Source organism: Ictalurus punctatus, chromosome 17 (genome assembly GCF_001660625.3).
Source record: "Ictalurus punctatus breed USDA103 chromosome 17, Coco_2.0, whole genome shotgun sequence".
In the NCBI taxonomy this organism is placed as follows: Eukaryota; Metazoa; Chordata; class Actinopteri; order Siluriformes; family Ictaluridae; genus Ictalurus; species Ictalurus punctatus.
In genome coordinates, this window is record NC_030432.2 from 2,649,566 (window position 1) to 2,666,999 (window position 17,434).

At 39.7% G+C, this 17,434-nt stretch overlaps 2 protein-coding genes across 3 annotated transcripts; one reads left to right on the forward strand and one right to left on the reverse strand.

Moving 5' to 3' along the window:
* Positions 1–1,273: 1,273 nt before the first annotated feature.
* On the reverse strand, positions 1,274–3,674 carry LOC124629106 (E3 ubiquitin-protein ligase RNF186). Its single transcript, XM_047161488.2, has one exon. The coding sequence runs from the start codon at positions 3,210–3,212 to the stop codon at positions 2,424–2,426; it is 789 nt and encodes a 262-aa protein (XP_047017444.1). The 5' UTR covers positions 3,213–3,674; the 3' UTR covers positions 1,274–2,423.
* Positions 3,675–5,173: 1,499 nt separating this feature from the next.
* Positions 5,174–12,020, forward strand: LOC108277997 (sphingosine-1-phosphate phosphatase 2). Of its 2 annotated transcripts, none has more exons than XM_053687468.1 (6): positions 5,174–5,577; positions 5,716–6,042; positions 6,484–6,642; positions 9,666–9,839; positions 10,211–10,258; positions 11,188–12,020. In XM_053687468.1, exons 2-6 carry the CDS (start codon positions 5,731–5,733, stop codon positions 11,731–11,733), a joined length of 1,239 nt encoding a protein of 412 aa, XP_053543443.1. In that variant the 5' UTR covers positions 5,174–5,577; positions 5,716–5,730; the 3' UTR covers positions 11,734–12,020. The 2 variants fall into 2 exon arrangements, with proteins under 2 accessions (XP_053543443.1, XP_053543442.1); XM_053687467.1 differs by having other exon boundaries at positions 5,184–5,577; positions 10,211–10,300; positions 11,188–12,017.
* The last annotated feature ends 5,414 nt before the right edge of the window (positions 12,021–17,434 follow it).

Consider the following 17,434-nt stretch of genomic DNA (forward strand, 5'->3'; position numbering starts at 1 on the left):
ACTTGTGTACTGTGTGTGTGTGTGTGTGTGTGAGAGAGAGAGAGAGAGAGAGAGAAATAGAAATACTGTACACGGTTTTAGAGGAAGGCAGTTACTGAAAGTGTGTTCACCAGAGCTGAATCCCAAATGAACATATAGTGCACTAGAGTATGTATTATTTAATAACATTCGTAGTGCTAATGGTGTACGGTCTTAATTCCATTCTTTATATATTCTCTGGTGTGTGTGTGTGTGTGTGTGTGTGTGTGTGTGTGTGTGTGTGTGTTTAATGTGCAGCTATTATTAGTTGCAGTGAGTTGTTGTTTTTTTTTTTTTTTTTTTTTTTTTTTTTTGGTTTTATTTTAGCAAAATTTGGCCCCAAAACCGTCATGTTTGCATTGTCGATGCTGAATTTAAAGTACCCCTGAACGTCTTAATCCGAATTTCAAACGTTAAAAAACAATCTAGAACAGGAATGTAAGCGAATACGAATACACGAACGGATAATGTGTTCTAAACTGATCCAGTTTATACAGATCAGATTTTTTAAAATTTGATTTATCATGCGTAGAGCGTGCGGTTGAGAGTAGAGGAGTGCGTCGGGATTGTGATCCTGTGGGATGCAACAGAAAAATCAATAAGAGTGCTAACAGCATTGATGCATTAACAGTGTGCGTTCATTCTGCCTGGTCAGAGTCAGAAACGTAAGTGGGAAGTCGTAACTCGGAATTATGTCGTTTTAGAGCGACGAAGCTGGAACGGGTATGGGACGTGAGAAGACTCCTCCAAGCTAACCAGCTAGCTGTGATGAGCGATGTATATTTTCTTCCTTAAAAAAGGCGAGCGCATATGTTGAGTGATCTAAAGCTAATACTTAAAAATGAGTTAAACTGGATATACAAGTAAAGACGTGATGCTGTGTTTACCGTCAGTGCTGTGAGGGGCGTTTTAAATGTTTTTTCCTAGTTGAAATTTCAGGTTTGAAAGTTACAAACAAACATCTGCTGTAAAGCACGTCTCTAGATGAGTTGTTTGTTGTTGTTGTTGTTGTTGTTGTTTTAAATACCCACTCAATTATTAAAATGGCCTCCAATCTACAACAGTGGTTCTCAAAGTGTGGTCCATTTTATTATTTATTTTTTTGTTAGTTATGGAAATCTCAACATTATTGAGACAAATATTATTGCACATGTTTAAATAAATTAACATTGTTTTACATTTTTAAAGTTATAAATAATGTTAAATGGGGTCCCTGATTGCGAAAAGGTTTTTTTTTTAAAAAAAAAAAAACCCTGAAAATGCCTCCGCCCCTCCTCCCCCTTTTAATTTGAAACAAAACAACACGTAAATGCCTAAACATTTAGTAATTTTTAGTAAATTGGCATTTATTTGTCTCGCATATTTAGATCTTTAATGTGTCCAGGTGGTGACATGCATAAACTGATGATAAACCGACCCGGGACCTGGAGAAATAATATTTTAAAAAATCCAATTTTAAACCTAAGCGCTGAAATAAGAATACAAATAATTTATAATAATTATTAACGGACATTATCGTAGAGCACCTTTATATAAAACACACACTGATTTACGCAGAACTACTGAGAAAATCTCCATTTTAAACTGAACAATTCACAAATTTGACCCAATTGAATCAGAAGCAGCCAAGAAGGAGCCGTAATCCTGATCATAATCTCTGCCTCCTTTTACATGCTGATTTTAATGTTACAGGTATCACGTGGGAGGTTGTGTCGTTTTTGTTTTATATTTTGGCATAAAATCTATATAAGGAGCGTTACATATGTACTCCATAAATCAGTTATGTGGCTTTGATATGACACGTGAGACCCGGAAGCGTTTAACCACAGAACCACAGAAGCACGGCTTGCGAACTCTTCTATCAGTGATGAAACTAAATCTTTTTGTTGTTGTTCTGGATATAGAAAACAAACTGAACAATTGTTCTTCTACGTAAAATGGTCGTCGTAGTTTTCTATTGCATTTCAGAGATACTTTAAACATCTTGGATTGATTGTGATTAATTCCTGAATAATTCATTAGTCTTGTACGACGTCATGTTGAGTTATGGGTCTGATTGGTTTTTGAGTATAAATCTAGGACTGGTCAAAAATGTAAATATGTGTTATGTGGTGGGATTTTGCAACTTGACATGAGGAAAAGAGAGTGTGTGTGTGTGTGCGTGTGTGTGTGTGTGTGTGTGTGTGTGTGTGAGAGAGAGAGAGAGAGAGAGAGAGAGAGAGAGAGAGAGATTCTGATTGATTGAGATTGTCAGTCGTGTTTTAAGTGCATAGGGTAGAATAAGAGCAAATATCCATCCGCTCGAACTGATCATGGAGGACAAGATGATAATACACAGTGAACGACAATAGCACACACAAATACACGCGCGCGCGCACGCACGCACACAGAAAGAGAGAGAGAGCTCATGCGTTTCTCCTGCTGCTGTTGCTCGTGGCCGAGGCGCGGCCGGTCGTCTCGTGCTCCGGTCTGTATTTCAGCCAGCAGAGGAGCCACGTGACTACCACGGCCACCATGGCGAGGACGCTCGCGACCGACAGGCACACGGGACCGGCGGGAGACGGCGGCCGGTCCGCGGAGTTTCCGTGCACGAACACGAGGCCGGCGAAGAGCAACGCGAGCATGGCCACGAACGAGAACGCGACGCACGCGCAGCCGGCGGTGAGCGCGAGGCGCCTGCAGCAGCCCTCGTGGCAGCTCTCGCGACGTGACACCACCGAGTCCTGCGAGAGCGTCATGGTGGCCGTGGACGCCGTGGTTGACGGGGTCGCGTGCGCGTGGCGGCTCGGGCCGGACGCGCTCGACGCGTCGTCGCGCCGCAGGGCCGCGAGCGCCGGATGCAGCGACGGGGGGTGCGGTGGCAGCGCGTCCTGCGGCACAGGGTCAGCGTCCACGTCCACGCGCAGCGGGAAGTCCTCCGTGACCTTGGTGTTGTTGGGCAAGTTGCGTATCCGGTAATCCGGCACGGGCGTGCGGTGGCGGCACACGGGGCACGTGACGCGCCATGGCCGCTCCTCGCGCAGGTGCAGCGCATGCAGACACTCCTCGCAGAACGTGTGCAGGCACTCCAGGATCTTGGGCGCGCGCCGGTCCAGGTCAAAGTAGTTGTAGCAGATCTTGCACTCATACTCCTCATACTTGTCCGTGCAGCCGGTAGCTCCCGCATCCGCCTCTATATCCGCCTCCTCGGCCATGGCGGCGGCGTCTCGAGCACTTTCCGTTCACATCACCCCAGTCTCCGGCGGTCCCGCGCTGGTGCTGACGCTGATGAGCTCTGGTCCCGCGCCCCTATATAACCTTTACTAACTGGGCATTTTGTTGTTGTTGTTGTAAAAATCGGCTCGTGTCACACCGGAGCAAAAATAAACATCACGTCGCGAGCCGCGTTCACTCCCGGTACCCGGATGGACTCGGTTCTCTCTCGGTGATGTAATGAGATGCAGTCTATTCTTTTGGCATTTGTTTATATTTTGCCCCGTTCGCTCCTCCGGTAAATCTCAGCGTCACGAGCGGCTTCTTCTCTCTCTCTTTCTTTCTTTCTTTCCTCCTCTTTCTTGACGAAGAAGAGAGGGAGCGGGTTGGGCTCGAGGCTTGACGCAAATCACTCCGCCATCACACTGCGATGATGCTGCGTCTCGAGACAAAAGAGGGAAAGAGCGAGACAGCTCACGCGGTGAGATCAAAGCCGAACCCAGCACACTCCGCGTCAAACGGCACGCGTCAGTAGCAAAGGTCACGGACAAAACCGTATTTACTTCCTGTTTAACTTTAAATTCGACATGTTGCCTGTGTAACGCACGTTACATGGGATAAATTACAACTCATATAAACCACAGGTTATTTATAGTGCAATATGTAATCAAATGTTATCAAATGTTCGAAACCACGCCTTCTTCACAGTTTGCAAAAGAATTCTCGATTCTGATTGGTCAGAAGGTCATCGATGCATTTTCTACAGCTCTGACAGCAGTACAGCTGCAAAATAATAAATAATAAATAAATAATTGAATAATGAATTCAAAGTAACGGAGTTTTAGTTGTGCTGTCATGATAATAAATTTAAAATAAAAAATTATAAAAGTCAACGTTATTTGTTTACTTGTGGTATTATAATACTAATACTAACAACAGCAACACAAATAATAATAACAAACCGGATAAAATAATGATTAATAATAATATTTTGCGTTATGGTAATAAATAATAAAAATGAATTTGAAAAAAAAGAAAATAAATGCATCTTTATTTCTGTTGTTACATAAAAAAAACTACACAATGATCAATGGATTGTTTTTGTTTGTGTTGTTGATCATAATATATATATATATATATATATATATATATATATATATAGATAGATAGATAGATAGATAGATAGGTAGGTAGATAGGGTAGAATAAGAGCAAATATCCATCCGCTCGAACTGATCATGGAGGACAAGATGATAATACACAGTGAACGACAATAGCACACACAAATAGATAGATAGATATAGATAATGTGAGTGTGCCCTGTGATGGATTGGCATCCTCATGCACGATGCTCCCTGAGATAGGCTCCAGGTTCCCTGTGACCCTGAAGGAAGGATAAGCGGTATAGAAGATGGAGGGATGGATGGTTGGAAATAAATACATACAGGTGTAACCACCCCAGTGACAAAGAGAAGTACAGTTTAGTAGAGGAGAGTGGGGTCGTTGTAACACCATCAATCACTCCAATCAGGAACAAGTTGATTTTGAACGTATCTGCCATTCACAGTTGTATTTCCCATGTATTACGAGTTATGATCCTGTCATATCGGAATAGCAATAGCAGGTTTTCCAAAAAGAATCGGACATGTTTTTTTTTTTTTTTGTTTTTTTTTTTGGGGTGGGGGTGTTCAAAACAGTGTTACTATGAATGCACACTTTAATACACTGCAGATGACTCACTATTATAAGTGATAACATGAAAATAAAAATGACCTTATATGGTCATGGGCATTGTCTTGATTGTCAAGCAACTGTTTGACGCTATACACAACAGTGCTTCACCTTCGAGCGTTCTTATTATTATTAATAATAAATTATTATTCTTCTTTCCCTTATTATTATTATTATTATTATTAGTATTATTATTATTATTATTATTACCTCAGCGGCAGGGAGAGGTACAGTGTAGTATTATTTTTTCATATACTGGTATCAGAAACAATCAGATGTTTGAAGGCAATCAGACATAAACGCTTCAAGTCGCCACCTACAGGCGGGAGAAGGAAACTACTGGATCATTTAACGTGGGGAAAAGGTCCATGTAACAGATCGGTGTGTAAGAATCCAGAGTCAGCAGAGGGAAATACATCAGCGTTATCACTCACACACCTAGCGTCATCTGCACTGTAATTAATGTCACGTGACCCACTGATGACGTGCGCGTAGTTTATTTACAGCCGGAAAGCTGTTAATATTAGATGAGAAGAGAGGAGAGCTACATGCAGGTCTTCGATAATGATATGAAGCAAAATTAAATATGAATAGTGACGTCACACAGACCGGCACGTGAGAAGAATGTAGATTACAGGTGCTCTTCTTCCTTCCCTCCTTCCTATTATTATTATTATTATTATTATTATTATTATTATTTTGTTTATTTATTTTATTTTATTATTTTTTAAACCCAGTCTTTCATTAAACTCTCCATCAATTTTCTCTCGCGCAGGAAAGCCCGTGCAGAATGCGGAAGCGCGCGCTCAGTAGAGTGGTTACGGAGTGCGCGCGGCGGGTGAATCTGTATAGAGCAGTAGCAGGAGGTCGTAGCGGCGCGCGCGGAGACGCTGGTGTTATGATGATGATGTGGTCGGTGGTCTCGTACCTGAGCAGCTCGGAACTGGTGGCCGGTTTCCAGCGCGCCTGCGGGTTATTTCCGGCCCCACGCGCCACTCACGAGCGGCTCTGTCCCGACAGCACGAGGACCCACAGCCGCGCGAACGGTACGTCACCGCCGTGCCAGAACGGCGAGCACGCGGCGAAAGGACGCAAAAGCGACGTAAGTAGACTATAGACTACTAAAAAACATGTAATGCTCTTAGAGGCGCAAAATGAAATACAAATAAAATAAACCTATCCAGGTGAGCTGAACTGAGAAATAGCTGTGGTAGTACTGGATTTTCCCGCTTTACGAGTTGGGTCAGGTGTGAGCTCACATCTGGGCGACTGACAGGTGTACAGGTTAGCTATGCAGATATCAAGACACGACACGTGGGTGAAATGTGATGACATATGGAACAAGTAAAACCACCGCCACTAGACGAATGAGAAATGAACAAATACATGCTTGACCTTCAAGCCTTTACACGAAACTCATTTATGTACCTTGACTGATTTTTTTTAAAGATACACTAGAACCACATTTCCAGGTGTAAGATATAAGAGTGCATCCTTAAGTTCAAGTCAATTCATTAACTATTATGTGATTCTCTCTCTCCAGGTCTGGAGTTCTCAGTACGAGGTGAGAAACTGGCCACTGTACTACCTCTTTGTGGCATCTGCCACTCTGGGAAATGAAGTGTTCTACATCTCCTTTCTGCCCTTCATCCACTGGAACCTGGATCCCTTCCTGTGCCGCCGCCTCGTCAACATGTGGGCTGTAAGGGACAGAAACACAGATTTAATATAAAAATACAAAGCAAATAAACACAATGAATTTATACTAATATACACACAATATAGGACAGGTGATTATTACTCTCTCTCTATACATATACAAGTGGTGATGTCTAATAGGACAGGTGATTATTATTATTTCTCCATATATACAGGTGGTGATGTATAATAAGACAGGTGATTATTACTATATCTATATACAGGTGGTGATGTATAATAGGACAGGTGATTATTACTCTCTCTTTATACAGGTGGTGATGTATAATAAGACAGGTGATTATTACTATATCTATATACAGATGGTGATGTATAATAGGACAGGTGATTATTACTATATCTATATACCGGTGGTGATGTATAATAGGACAGGTGATTATTACTATATCCATATACAGGTGGTGATGTATAATAAGACAGGTGATTATTACTATATCTATATACAGGTGGTGATGTATAATAAAACAGGTGATTATTACTATATCTATATACCGGTGGTGATGTATAATAGGACAGGTGATTATTACTATATCTATATACAGGTGGTGATGTATAATAAGACAGGTGATTATTACTCTCTCTTTATACAGGTGGTGATGTATAATAGGACAGATGATTATTACTATATCTATATACAGATGGTGATGTATAATAGGACAGGTGATTATTACTATATCTATATACCGGTGGTGATGTATAATAGGACAGGTGATTATTACTATATCTATATACAGGTGGTGATGTATAATAAGACAGGTGATTATTACTATATCTATATACAGGTGGTGATGTATAATAAGACAGGTGATTATTACTATATCTATATACCGGTGGTGATGTATAATAGGACAGGTGATTATTACTATATCTATATACAGGTGGTGATGTATAATAGGACAGGTGATTATTACTATATATATATGCCGGTGGTGATGTATAATAGGACAGGTGATTATTACTATATTTATATACAGGTGGTGATGTATAATAGGACAGGTGATTATTACTATATCTATATACCGGTGGTGATGTATAATAGGACAGGTGATTATTACTATATCTATATACCGGTGGTGATGTACAATAAGACAGGTGATTGTTACTATATCTATATACAGGTGGTGATGTATAATAGGACAGGTGATTGTTACTATATCTATATACAGATGGTGATGTATAATAGGACAGGTGATTATTACTATATCTATATACAGGTGGTGATGTATAATAGGACAGGTGATTATTACTATATCTATATACAGATGGTGATGTATAATAGGACAGGTGATTATTACTTTATCTATATACCGGTGGTGATGTATAATAGGACAGATGATTATTACTCTCTATATATACAGATGGTGATGTATAGTAGGACAGGTGATTATTACTATATCTATATACAGGTGGTGATGTATAATAGGACAGGTGATTATTACTATATCTATATACCGGTGGTGATGTGTAATAGGACAGGTGATTATTACTATATCTATATACCGGTGGTGATGTATAATAGGACAGGTGATTATTACTATATCTATATACCAGTGGTGATGTATAATAGGACAGGTGATTATTACTATATCTATATACCGGTGGTGATGTATAATAAGACAGGTGATTATTACTATATCTATATACAGGTGGTGATGTATAATAGGACAGGTGATTATTACTATATCTATATACCGGTGGTGATGTATAATAGAACAGGTGATTATGACTATATCTATATACCGGTGGTGATGTATAATAGGACAGGTGATTATTACTATATCTATATACAGGTGGTGATGTATAATAAGACAGGTGATTATTACTATATCTATATACAGGTGGTGATGTATAATAGTACAGGTGATTATTACTATATCTATATACCGGTGGTGATGTATAATAGGACAGGTGATTATTACTCTCTCTTTATACAGGTGGTGATGTATAATAGGACAGGTGATTATTACTATATCTATATACAGGTGGTGATGTATAATAGGACAGGTGATTATTACTATATCTATATACAGGTGGTGATGTATAATAAGACAGGTGATTATTACTATATCTATATACCGGTGGTGATGTATAATAGGACAGGTGATTATTACTATATCTATATACAGGTGGTGATGTATAATAGGACAGGTGATTATTACTATATATATATATATATATATATATATATATATATATATATATATATATATATATATATATATATATATATATATATATATACCAGTGGTGATGTATAATAGGACAGGTGATTATTACTATATCTATATACAGGTGGTGATGTATAATAAGACAGGTGATTATTACTATATCTATATACCGGTGGTGATGTATAATAGGACAGGTGATTATTACTATATCTATATACAGGTGGTGATGTATAATAGAACAGGTGATTATTACTATATCGATATACAGGTGGTGATGTATATAGGACAGGTGATTATTACTCTATATATACAGGTGGTGATGTATAATAAGACAGGTGATTGTTACTATATCTATATACAGATGGTGATGTATAATAGGACAGGTGATTATTACTTTATCTATATACCGGTGGTGATGTATAATAAGACAGGTGATTATTACTATATCTATATACCGGTGGTGATGTATAATAGGACAGATGATTATTACTCTCTATATATACAGATGGTGATGTATAGTATGACAGGTGATTATTACTATATCTATATACAGGTGGTGATGTATAATAGGACAGGTGATTATTACTATATCTATATACCGGTGGTGATGTGTAATAGGACAGGTGATTATTACTATATCTATATACCGGTGGTGATGTATAATAGAACAGGTGATTATGACTATATCTATATACCGGTGGTGATGTATAATAGAACAGGTGATTATTACTGTATCTATATACCGGTGGTGATGTATAATAAGACAGGTGATTATTACTATATCTATATACAGGTGGTGATGTATAATAGGACAGATGATTATTACTCTCTATGTATACAGGTGGTGATGTATATAGGACAGGTGATGAAGGATATGCTGAAGCTCCCTCGTCCCTCGTCGCCCCCTGTGGTAAAACTGGAACATCGTATCGAGTTCGGCATGCCTTCAACTCATTCCATGGCTGCCACAGCCATCGCCTTCACATTGTTGCTGAGTGCCCCGGAGAGAGTGAAGGTTTACACACACACACACACACACACACACACACACCAATGTAAAGAGTGTGTGCGTTGTGTGTCCATTTCCGAAAACATACTAAACCATATGCAAATACCGAAAATACAGCAGTAATTAATTATTAAAAACAAATAAATCAGTAACACACACTATAGGGAGTGTGTGTGTGTGTGTGTGTGTGTGTGTGTGTGTGTGTGTGAGAGACAAACTGTGTAAAGAAATGTTTTGACAGTCTGTGTATGATAATGCTAATGTGTTTTGATGTGTGTGTGTGTGTGTGTGTGTGTGTGTGTGTGTGTGTTTGTGTGTGTGTGTGTGTGTGTGTGTGTGTGTGTGTGTGTGTGTGTGTGTGTGTGTGCTTGCTTTAGTTTCAGTTTGAGGTCGGTTTGGTCGCAGCCGTGGTTCTTTCAGCCCTCGTGAGTCTCAGTCGCCTCTATACTGGCATGCACTCAGCCCTGGTGAGAGTGTGTGTGTGTGAGTGTGTGTGTGTGTGTGTGTGTGTGTGTGTGTGTGTGTGCGTGTGTGTGTGGAGACAGAGAGACTATAAAAAGCTTGTTTGTCAACTATTTTAGTCAGACAGTTCATACTTCCTCTGTTATAATCCTGTTTTTAATGTGCACTTGTCCACTTCCCCTTGGTTGAGCTCCCTTGACTGCCATCTTAAGTGCTGTTCTGTCGAGTAGAGTATAAAGATGAAGGATGAAGTCAACTTCACTGTGTCAGAAACACAACTTACCTAGAAGGCACTGCTGCGATATGACCCAGTTGCCATGCTACCTGTCTACTCAATTTAGCTAGTCAGTATGCTAGGTAATTGGATGCTACATCTTTGTATGGTTGGATAGTTAGCAAAACATCTAGTTACCATGCTAGATGACTTTTTATTATATGACTTTATTTATTTATTTTTACATAGCTTAAAGCTTAGCATGTTAGCAAACTAGTTAGTTGCCTTGCTAGCTGATTAGCAAGGCAATATGATTTTTTTTTCCTAGATAGGTAAGCTTAGCACGTTAGTAACCCAACTAGTTACCAAGCTAGTTGTTCATGTCTCTAGCTAGTTAGTAAATTTATATGACTCTAAATAATTAAAAGTTTAGCAACACTCTAACTAGTTAGCAAACTGATATGACTGTAGATAATTTAAAAGCTTAGCAACACTCTAGCTAGTTAGCAAACTGATATGACTGTAGATAATTTAAAAGCTTAGAAACACTCTAGCTAGTTAGCAAGCCATTATAACACTGGACAGAGAGTGTAGAAACCGAGTGTGTACAAAAGCATGGTCTTAAAGTGACATTACAGTTCCGTTTTAATCAACTCATCACTCTTTTCCTCCTCTCAGGATGTGATCTGTGGGACTCTCATATCCGCCCTCGTTCTGGTTGCGTCCTACCCACACTGGGACAGCTTGGACTTCTTCCAGCTCAACAGCCCACTGTCCCCTGCCATCTCACTGGTTCTGCCCCTCATCCTGTGCTATAAATACCCCGAGTTGGACCACTACAGCGCTACGCGGGGGGACACCACTATAATTTTGGGCTGTAGTGCTGGATGTTCTGTCGGTTACTGGCTCAATCAGCGGCTCAGTGTGACTTTCGAACCCTCAGGGCCATTCCCGGTGACCCTACCTCCCTTGACCCCATTGATCTTTACCCTTGGAGTTGCGCGGTTCTGCTTGGGGCTTTCGATTCTGGTGCTGACCCGGCAGGTAATGAAGTGGATCGCACTGAGGCTGCTGTGCTGGCACTATAGTGTAGCACTTAATGACGTTAGTGCTTGCAGGAGGAAAGAGATCGAAGTGCCGTCGAAGTTCAGCACGTATACGGCGATCGGATTGGTCAACAGTGTGGTGGTGTGTCGGGTTTTCGGGCTGGTGGGGCTGCTGTGACTTTGCTAACGCTAACGTTATCACAATATGGCAGCATTGAAACAAGTGCCCCCCCCAAAAAAAATAAAAATAAAAATAAAAAGCATGACATTTCAATTCAATTCAATTCAATTCAATGTTATTTGTATAGCGCTTTTTACAATAGACATTGTCTCAAAGCAGCTTTACAGAAATATCAACACGGTATACAGATATTAAAGGTGTGAATTTATCCCAACTGAGCAAGCCACTGAGTGGCGACGGTGGCGAGGAAAAACTTGCTAAGATGTTAAGAGGAAGAAACCTTGAGAGGAAGGGAACCCATCCTCATCTGGGTAACAAAAGATAGTGTGAAAAAGTTTATTATGGTTTTATATGAAGTCTGTTTGGCCGTAGAAGCAGCCGTAGTCCCAGCAATCTGGAATTGGAGTAGATGAGACCTCCATCCAGAGGTAGGACATCCGAAATGGATCAGGCAGGTCCGGAGAGCAGAAAGGATTAGAATGTCTAGTATCTCCATAAAATCGTGTGTGGTTCGACAGAAGGAGAGAGGGAGAGAAAAGATTATTAGGACTGTGCTTAGCGTAACAGTAAGTCTAGTCAGGGTAGGCTTGAGTAAACAAATACGTTTTAAGCCTAGACTTCAACACTGAGACTGTGTCTGAGTCCCAAACACTAATTGGAAGACTGTTCCATAACTATGGGGCTCTATAAGAGAAAGCTCTTCACCCTGCTGTAGCCTTCACTATTCGAGGTACTGTCAAATTGCCCGCATCTTTTGATCTAAGTAGGCGTGGCATATCATAGAAACCAAAAGGTCGCTTAGGTACTGTGGCGCGAGACCGTTTAGTGCTTTATAGGTTAATAATAGTATTTTATAATCAATGCGAGATTTCACTGGGAGCCAATGCAATGTTGATAAGATCGGGGTGATGTGGTCGTGTCTTCTGGTTCTAGTTAGGACTCTTGCAGCTGCATTCTGGACTAACTGGAGTTTGTTTATATTCCTACTGGAACATCCAGACAGTAAGGCATTACAGTAATCTAGTCTAGAGGTGATGAAAGCATGAACTAATATTTCTGCATCATGTAGTGACATTATATTTCTTATCTTAGCAATATTTCTGAGATGAAACAAGGCTATCTTAGTAATAGGGAGTTAATAATCACACCAAGGTGTTTTACTGCTGCACATGATGAAACAGAAAGACCATCCAGAGTAACTATGTGATCAGAAAGCTTACTTCTAGCTACATGCGGTCCTAATACAAGTTCTTCTGTCTTATCAGAATTAAGTAAAAGGAAGTTAATAAGCATCCAACGTATAATGTCCTTTACACATTCCTCAACTTTATTAAGCTTCTGTCTGTCCTCTGGCTTCACTGAAACATACAACTGTGTATCATCAGCATAACTGTGGAAGCTAATTCCATGTTTACGAATAATTTGACCTAGAGGTAGCGTATATAAAGTAAAAAGCAGTGGGCCTAAAACAGAACCTTATGGAACACCAAATTTATCCTCGGTATGCGTGGAGAAGTCTCCATTTACATCTACGAACTGATAACGATCGGTCAAATAAGACCTGAGCCAGGAGAGGACTGTTCCCTTAACGCTGACAACATTTTCTAATCTATCAAGGAGAATAGTGTGATCTATAGTATCAAAAGCTGCACTAAGGTCAAGTAACACAAGCAGCGAGACACAACCCTGATCAGAGGCCAGAAGTAGGTTGTTGACTACTTTAACTAACGCTGTCTCTGTGCTATGATGAGGTCTAAACCCCGACTGACACATTTCATGAATGTTGTTCCTATGCAAGTACAAGCATAGCTGCTGTGCTACAACCTTTTCTAAGGTCTTGGAGATGAAGGGGAGATTTGATATCGGTCTATAGCTGGACAATTGAGATGGGTCAAGGTCAGGTTTTTTAATCAGGGGTTTAATAACTGCTAATTTAAGTGATTTAGGTACATAGCCAGTGCTTAGGGAAGAATTGATTATATTTAAAAGTGGGTCAATTACTTCAGGACAAATTTGTTTAAAGAAACATGTAGGTACAGGATCGAGTATGCAGAGATTTAGGCCCTAAAAGCATGTTTATGACTGTGTTAGAGAATGAATAAACGAGCGAGTGAAGAACATCACCTTCCTTTTATTACATTATTTTTTGTATTTTTTGTCTGTTTGTTTTGGTTTTCTTTATGGCCGTTAATCTTTAATCCTTAAACACGTGATGACTCATCACAGTCTACAAAACACACCCAAGTACACCATATGACATGGTTACTAAGCATCTATCCACACACACACACACACACACACACACACACACACAGTCGCTTCTAAATGCTTGTGATTGATATGGAAAAAACACACTTACAGTAGTATGATCTTATGTATGATCTTATCTAGCAGCACTCAGACCTTTGCACCCTACAGCTTACTACACGCACACACCCACACACACACACACACACACACACACACACACACACACACACACACACACACATTCTCCTATAAACTTTTTCACGCACACACACACACGTTCTCTTATAAACTCTCTCTCTCTCACACACACACACACACACACATTCTGTTATAAACTCTTTCACACACACGCACACACACAAGCTCTCTTATAAACTCTCTCTCATAAAAAAAACAGGACCTTATTTAACAAAAAATGTGTTGAGAAGAATATAATTTTTTAAGAGTAACTTCCTATTAGTGTTACGAAACAGGACTCAAACAGGAAGTAAGTGCAGGAGTAAAGTCTTTATTTACACTTAAGCCAATGTCGAGGAGGCATAAACTTACAGCTGAAACAAGAAACATGAACTTAAACAGGGCATGGAAACACTACCACTTTTAACTAACTGAAACTTCTCTTATTTAACTTGAATTGAGGCATTAAACACAAAACTTAGAACATGACTATGACATAAATCTCTCATTTAACTATGGCCTGCAACTATCATTCAACAATGACATAACACTCGTTTAACTATGGCATGAACACTTCTTTAACTCTAGCATGAAACACTAATTTAACTATGGCATGAACACTCGTTTAACTCTGGCATGAAACACTTGTTTAACTCTAGCACGGAACACTCATTTAACTAAAACATGAAACACTCGGTTAACTATGGCAGGAAACACTCGTTTAACTATGGCATAAACACTCGTTTAACTCAAGCATGAAGCACTCGTTTAACTATGGCAGGAAACACTAATTTAACTATGGCATGAACACTCGTTTAACTCTGGCATGAAACACTCGTTTGATTATGGCATGAAAAACTCATTTAACTATGGCATGAAACACTCGTTTAATTAAATAACCAGTCACAATTACCTTAATTGCTGACAGCTGGTTACACTTCAAAGCACGCCCTCACACCTCCGCCAATAACTGAACAGGGCGGGGACAGAAAAGAAACCAAAATAAGTGCACATGTCCATTGTAAATAAAGTCTTGGCGTCCATGCGCACTTCAAGCACGTGCACGTGCTCTCCAGCTGACTGTGCACGTCTTCTTTGCAGTGCCATCTGCCGGCGAGATCGTGACAATTAGCACAAATATAATATATAATATATAGAAATAAAATTGATTTCACTCTGCCCATGTTTTACATTATTTTGAATGTCCATGGAATAAAATGAAATATCATACCGTGAGTGAACCTTCTGCAATCATTTGCACATTTGAATGGCCGTGTAATACGAAGCAATGTGATAACATGAAATAAAAAATGACCTTATATAGTCACGGGCGTTGTCTCGACTCAGGACAGCTGGCATTTGCTGCTGTTGTCATGCAACTGTTTGATGCTTCACCTTCGAGCGTTCGCTGAGAGTAGGGTAACGGTCAAGAGGCAGGAATTTGGCCAAAAGTTACTGCAAGACTTTTATAATCGACCAATTGGTGTGTGAGAAGGCGGGAATTACAGTGAGAGGTTAAAGCGATGCAAACATGTGCACACATGATGCAGTATTACACCATAAGCACATCATAATGAAAATAAAGCAGAATCCCGGACATTTTCTCAAATTTAGAAATCCTCCTTTTTTTAAGGTCTGAAAAAGAAGACATAAAAGTTTTATGTCGACAGATTTATCCTGCATTATACTTAAATAAAGCATTGGTACAATCGCCTGTACAGCACATTTTCCTTCTTGGCTGTTAAATGTGAGTGACATCACTTCCAAATACAAACACACCACATGGTATACTCCCACCACCAACAGTGAGTGTGTACAGTGGTAATACTACTAACCTATTCCTCTTCTGCTTGTTCCTCTTCCGCTTCTTATTATTATTACCTCAGCGACAGGGAGCGGTACAGTGAAGATAATCAGACATAAACGCTCAAGTCGCCACCTACAGGCGGGAGAAGGAAACTACTGGATCATTTAACGTGGGGAAAAGGTCCATGTAACAGATCGGTGTGTAAGAATCCAGAGTCAGCAGAGGGAAATACATCAGCGTTATCACTCACACACCCAGCGTCATCTGCACTGTAATTAATGTCACGTGACCCACTGATGACGTGCGCGTAGTTTATTTACAGCCGGAAAGCTGTTAATATTAGATGAGAAGAGAGGAGAGCTACATGCAGGTCTTCGCTAATGATATGAAGCAAAATTAAATATGAATAGTGACGTCACACAGACCGGCACGTGAGAAGAATGTAGATTACAGGTGCTCTTCTTCCTTCCCTCCTTCCTATTATTATTATTATTATTTTTATTATTATTATTATTATTATTATTATTATTATTATTATTATTATTATTATTATTTACAGCCGGAAAGCTGTTAATATTAGATGAGAAGAGCGGAGAGCTACATGCAGGTCTTCGCTAATGTTACACAGCAAATTGAGTAGAGTTGAATTTTTGGTGTTGATGAACAGAGTCAATCTATCTCTACTTGTAATTGATCTAACTCTGTATGTTGTCTAATCTGTTAGATTTCACACTGTACCATGAAAGAGTTGGTGTCAAAATGGAGTGTAATAACTGTTTCTAGAAATCAAATCTGATAGTGTCACCGCTATGGTGGCACGCACCATTAAGAGTGACTGACCTACATCAGACTGGTCGCTGATTCATCCGTCCTTTTGGCGGGAGTTAGGTTAACGGACCCCTCCCTTAACTCTAGTGGACACCACAGCAGATGTAAGGAAGGATATTTTGTGGAAGAAGACTTTACATATTGTGTCGTGTAATGATCGGCTATGAGGATGTCATACCGCAGACTTCAGGCGCCTGGAGAGTCCAAATGAACACACACACTGACACATATGAATGTTCACAGAGACTTCCGGTTTATTCATTCAAAACAGAAGTATTTATACACATTGTACACATTGATAACAGCAGTCCATGGACGGTTTCTACTGGTCCAGGTGTCAGACAGATTTAAACAAAACACACAGCACATAGTCACAATACAAAATAAGTCCTGTGTCATGTTGACACAGAAATACTAATAATATAAAATAATAATATAATCAAGGATAGCAGTTGATCAGCTTATTTAAAGAGGTAATTAAATGAATTCAAGGTAATTAAATGATTACATTCATCATAGGTATTTGATAGAAGTTCATAATATAAGAGGGTACATGATATAAGAGAATTTCCCTTCAATGACCAAATGCATGCTATTGTTATGTACAGATGAAAATACATATTTAGACTTTGGTAT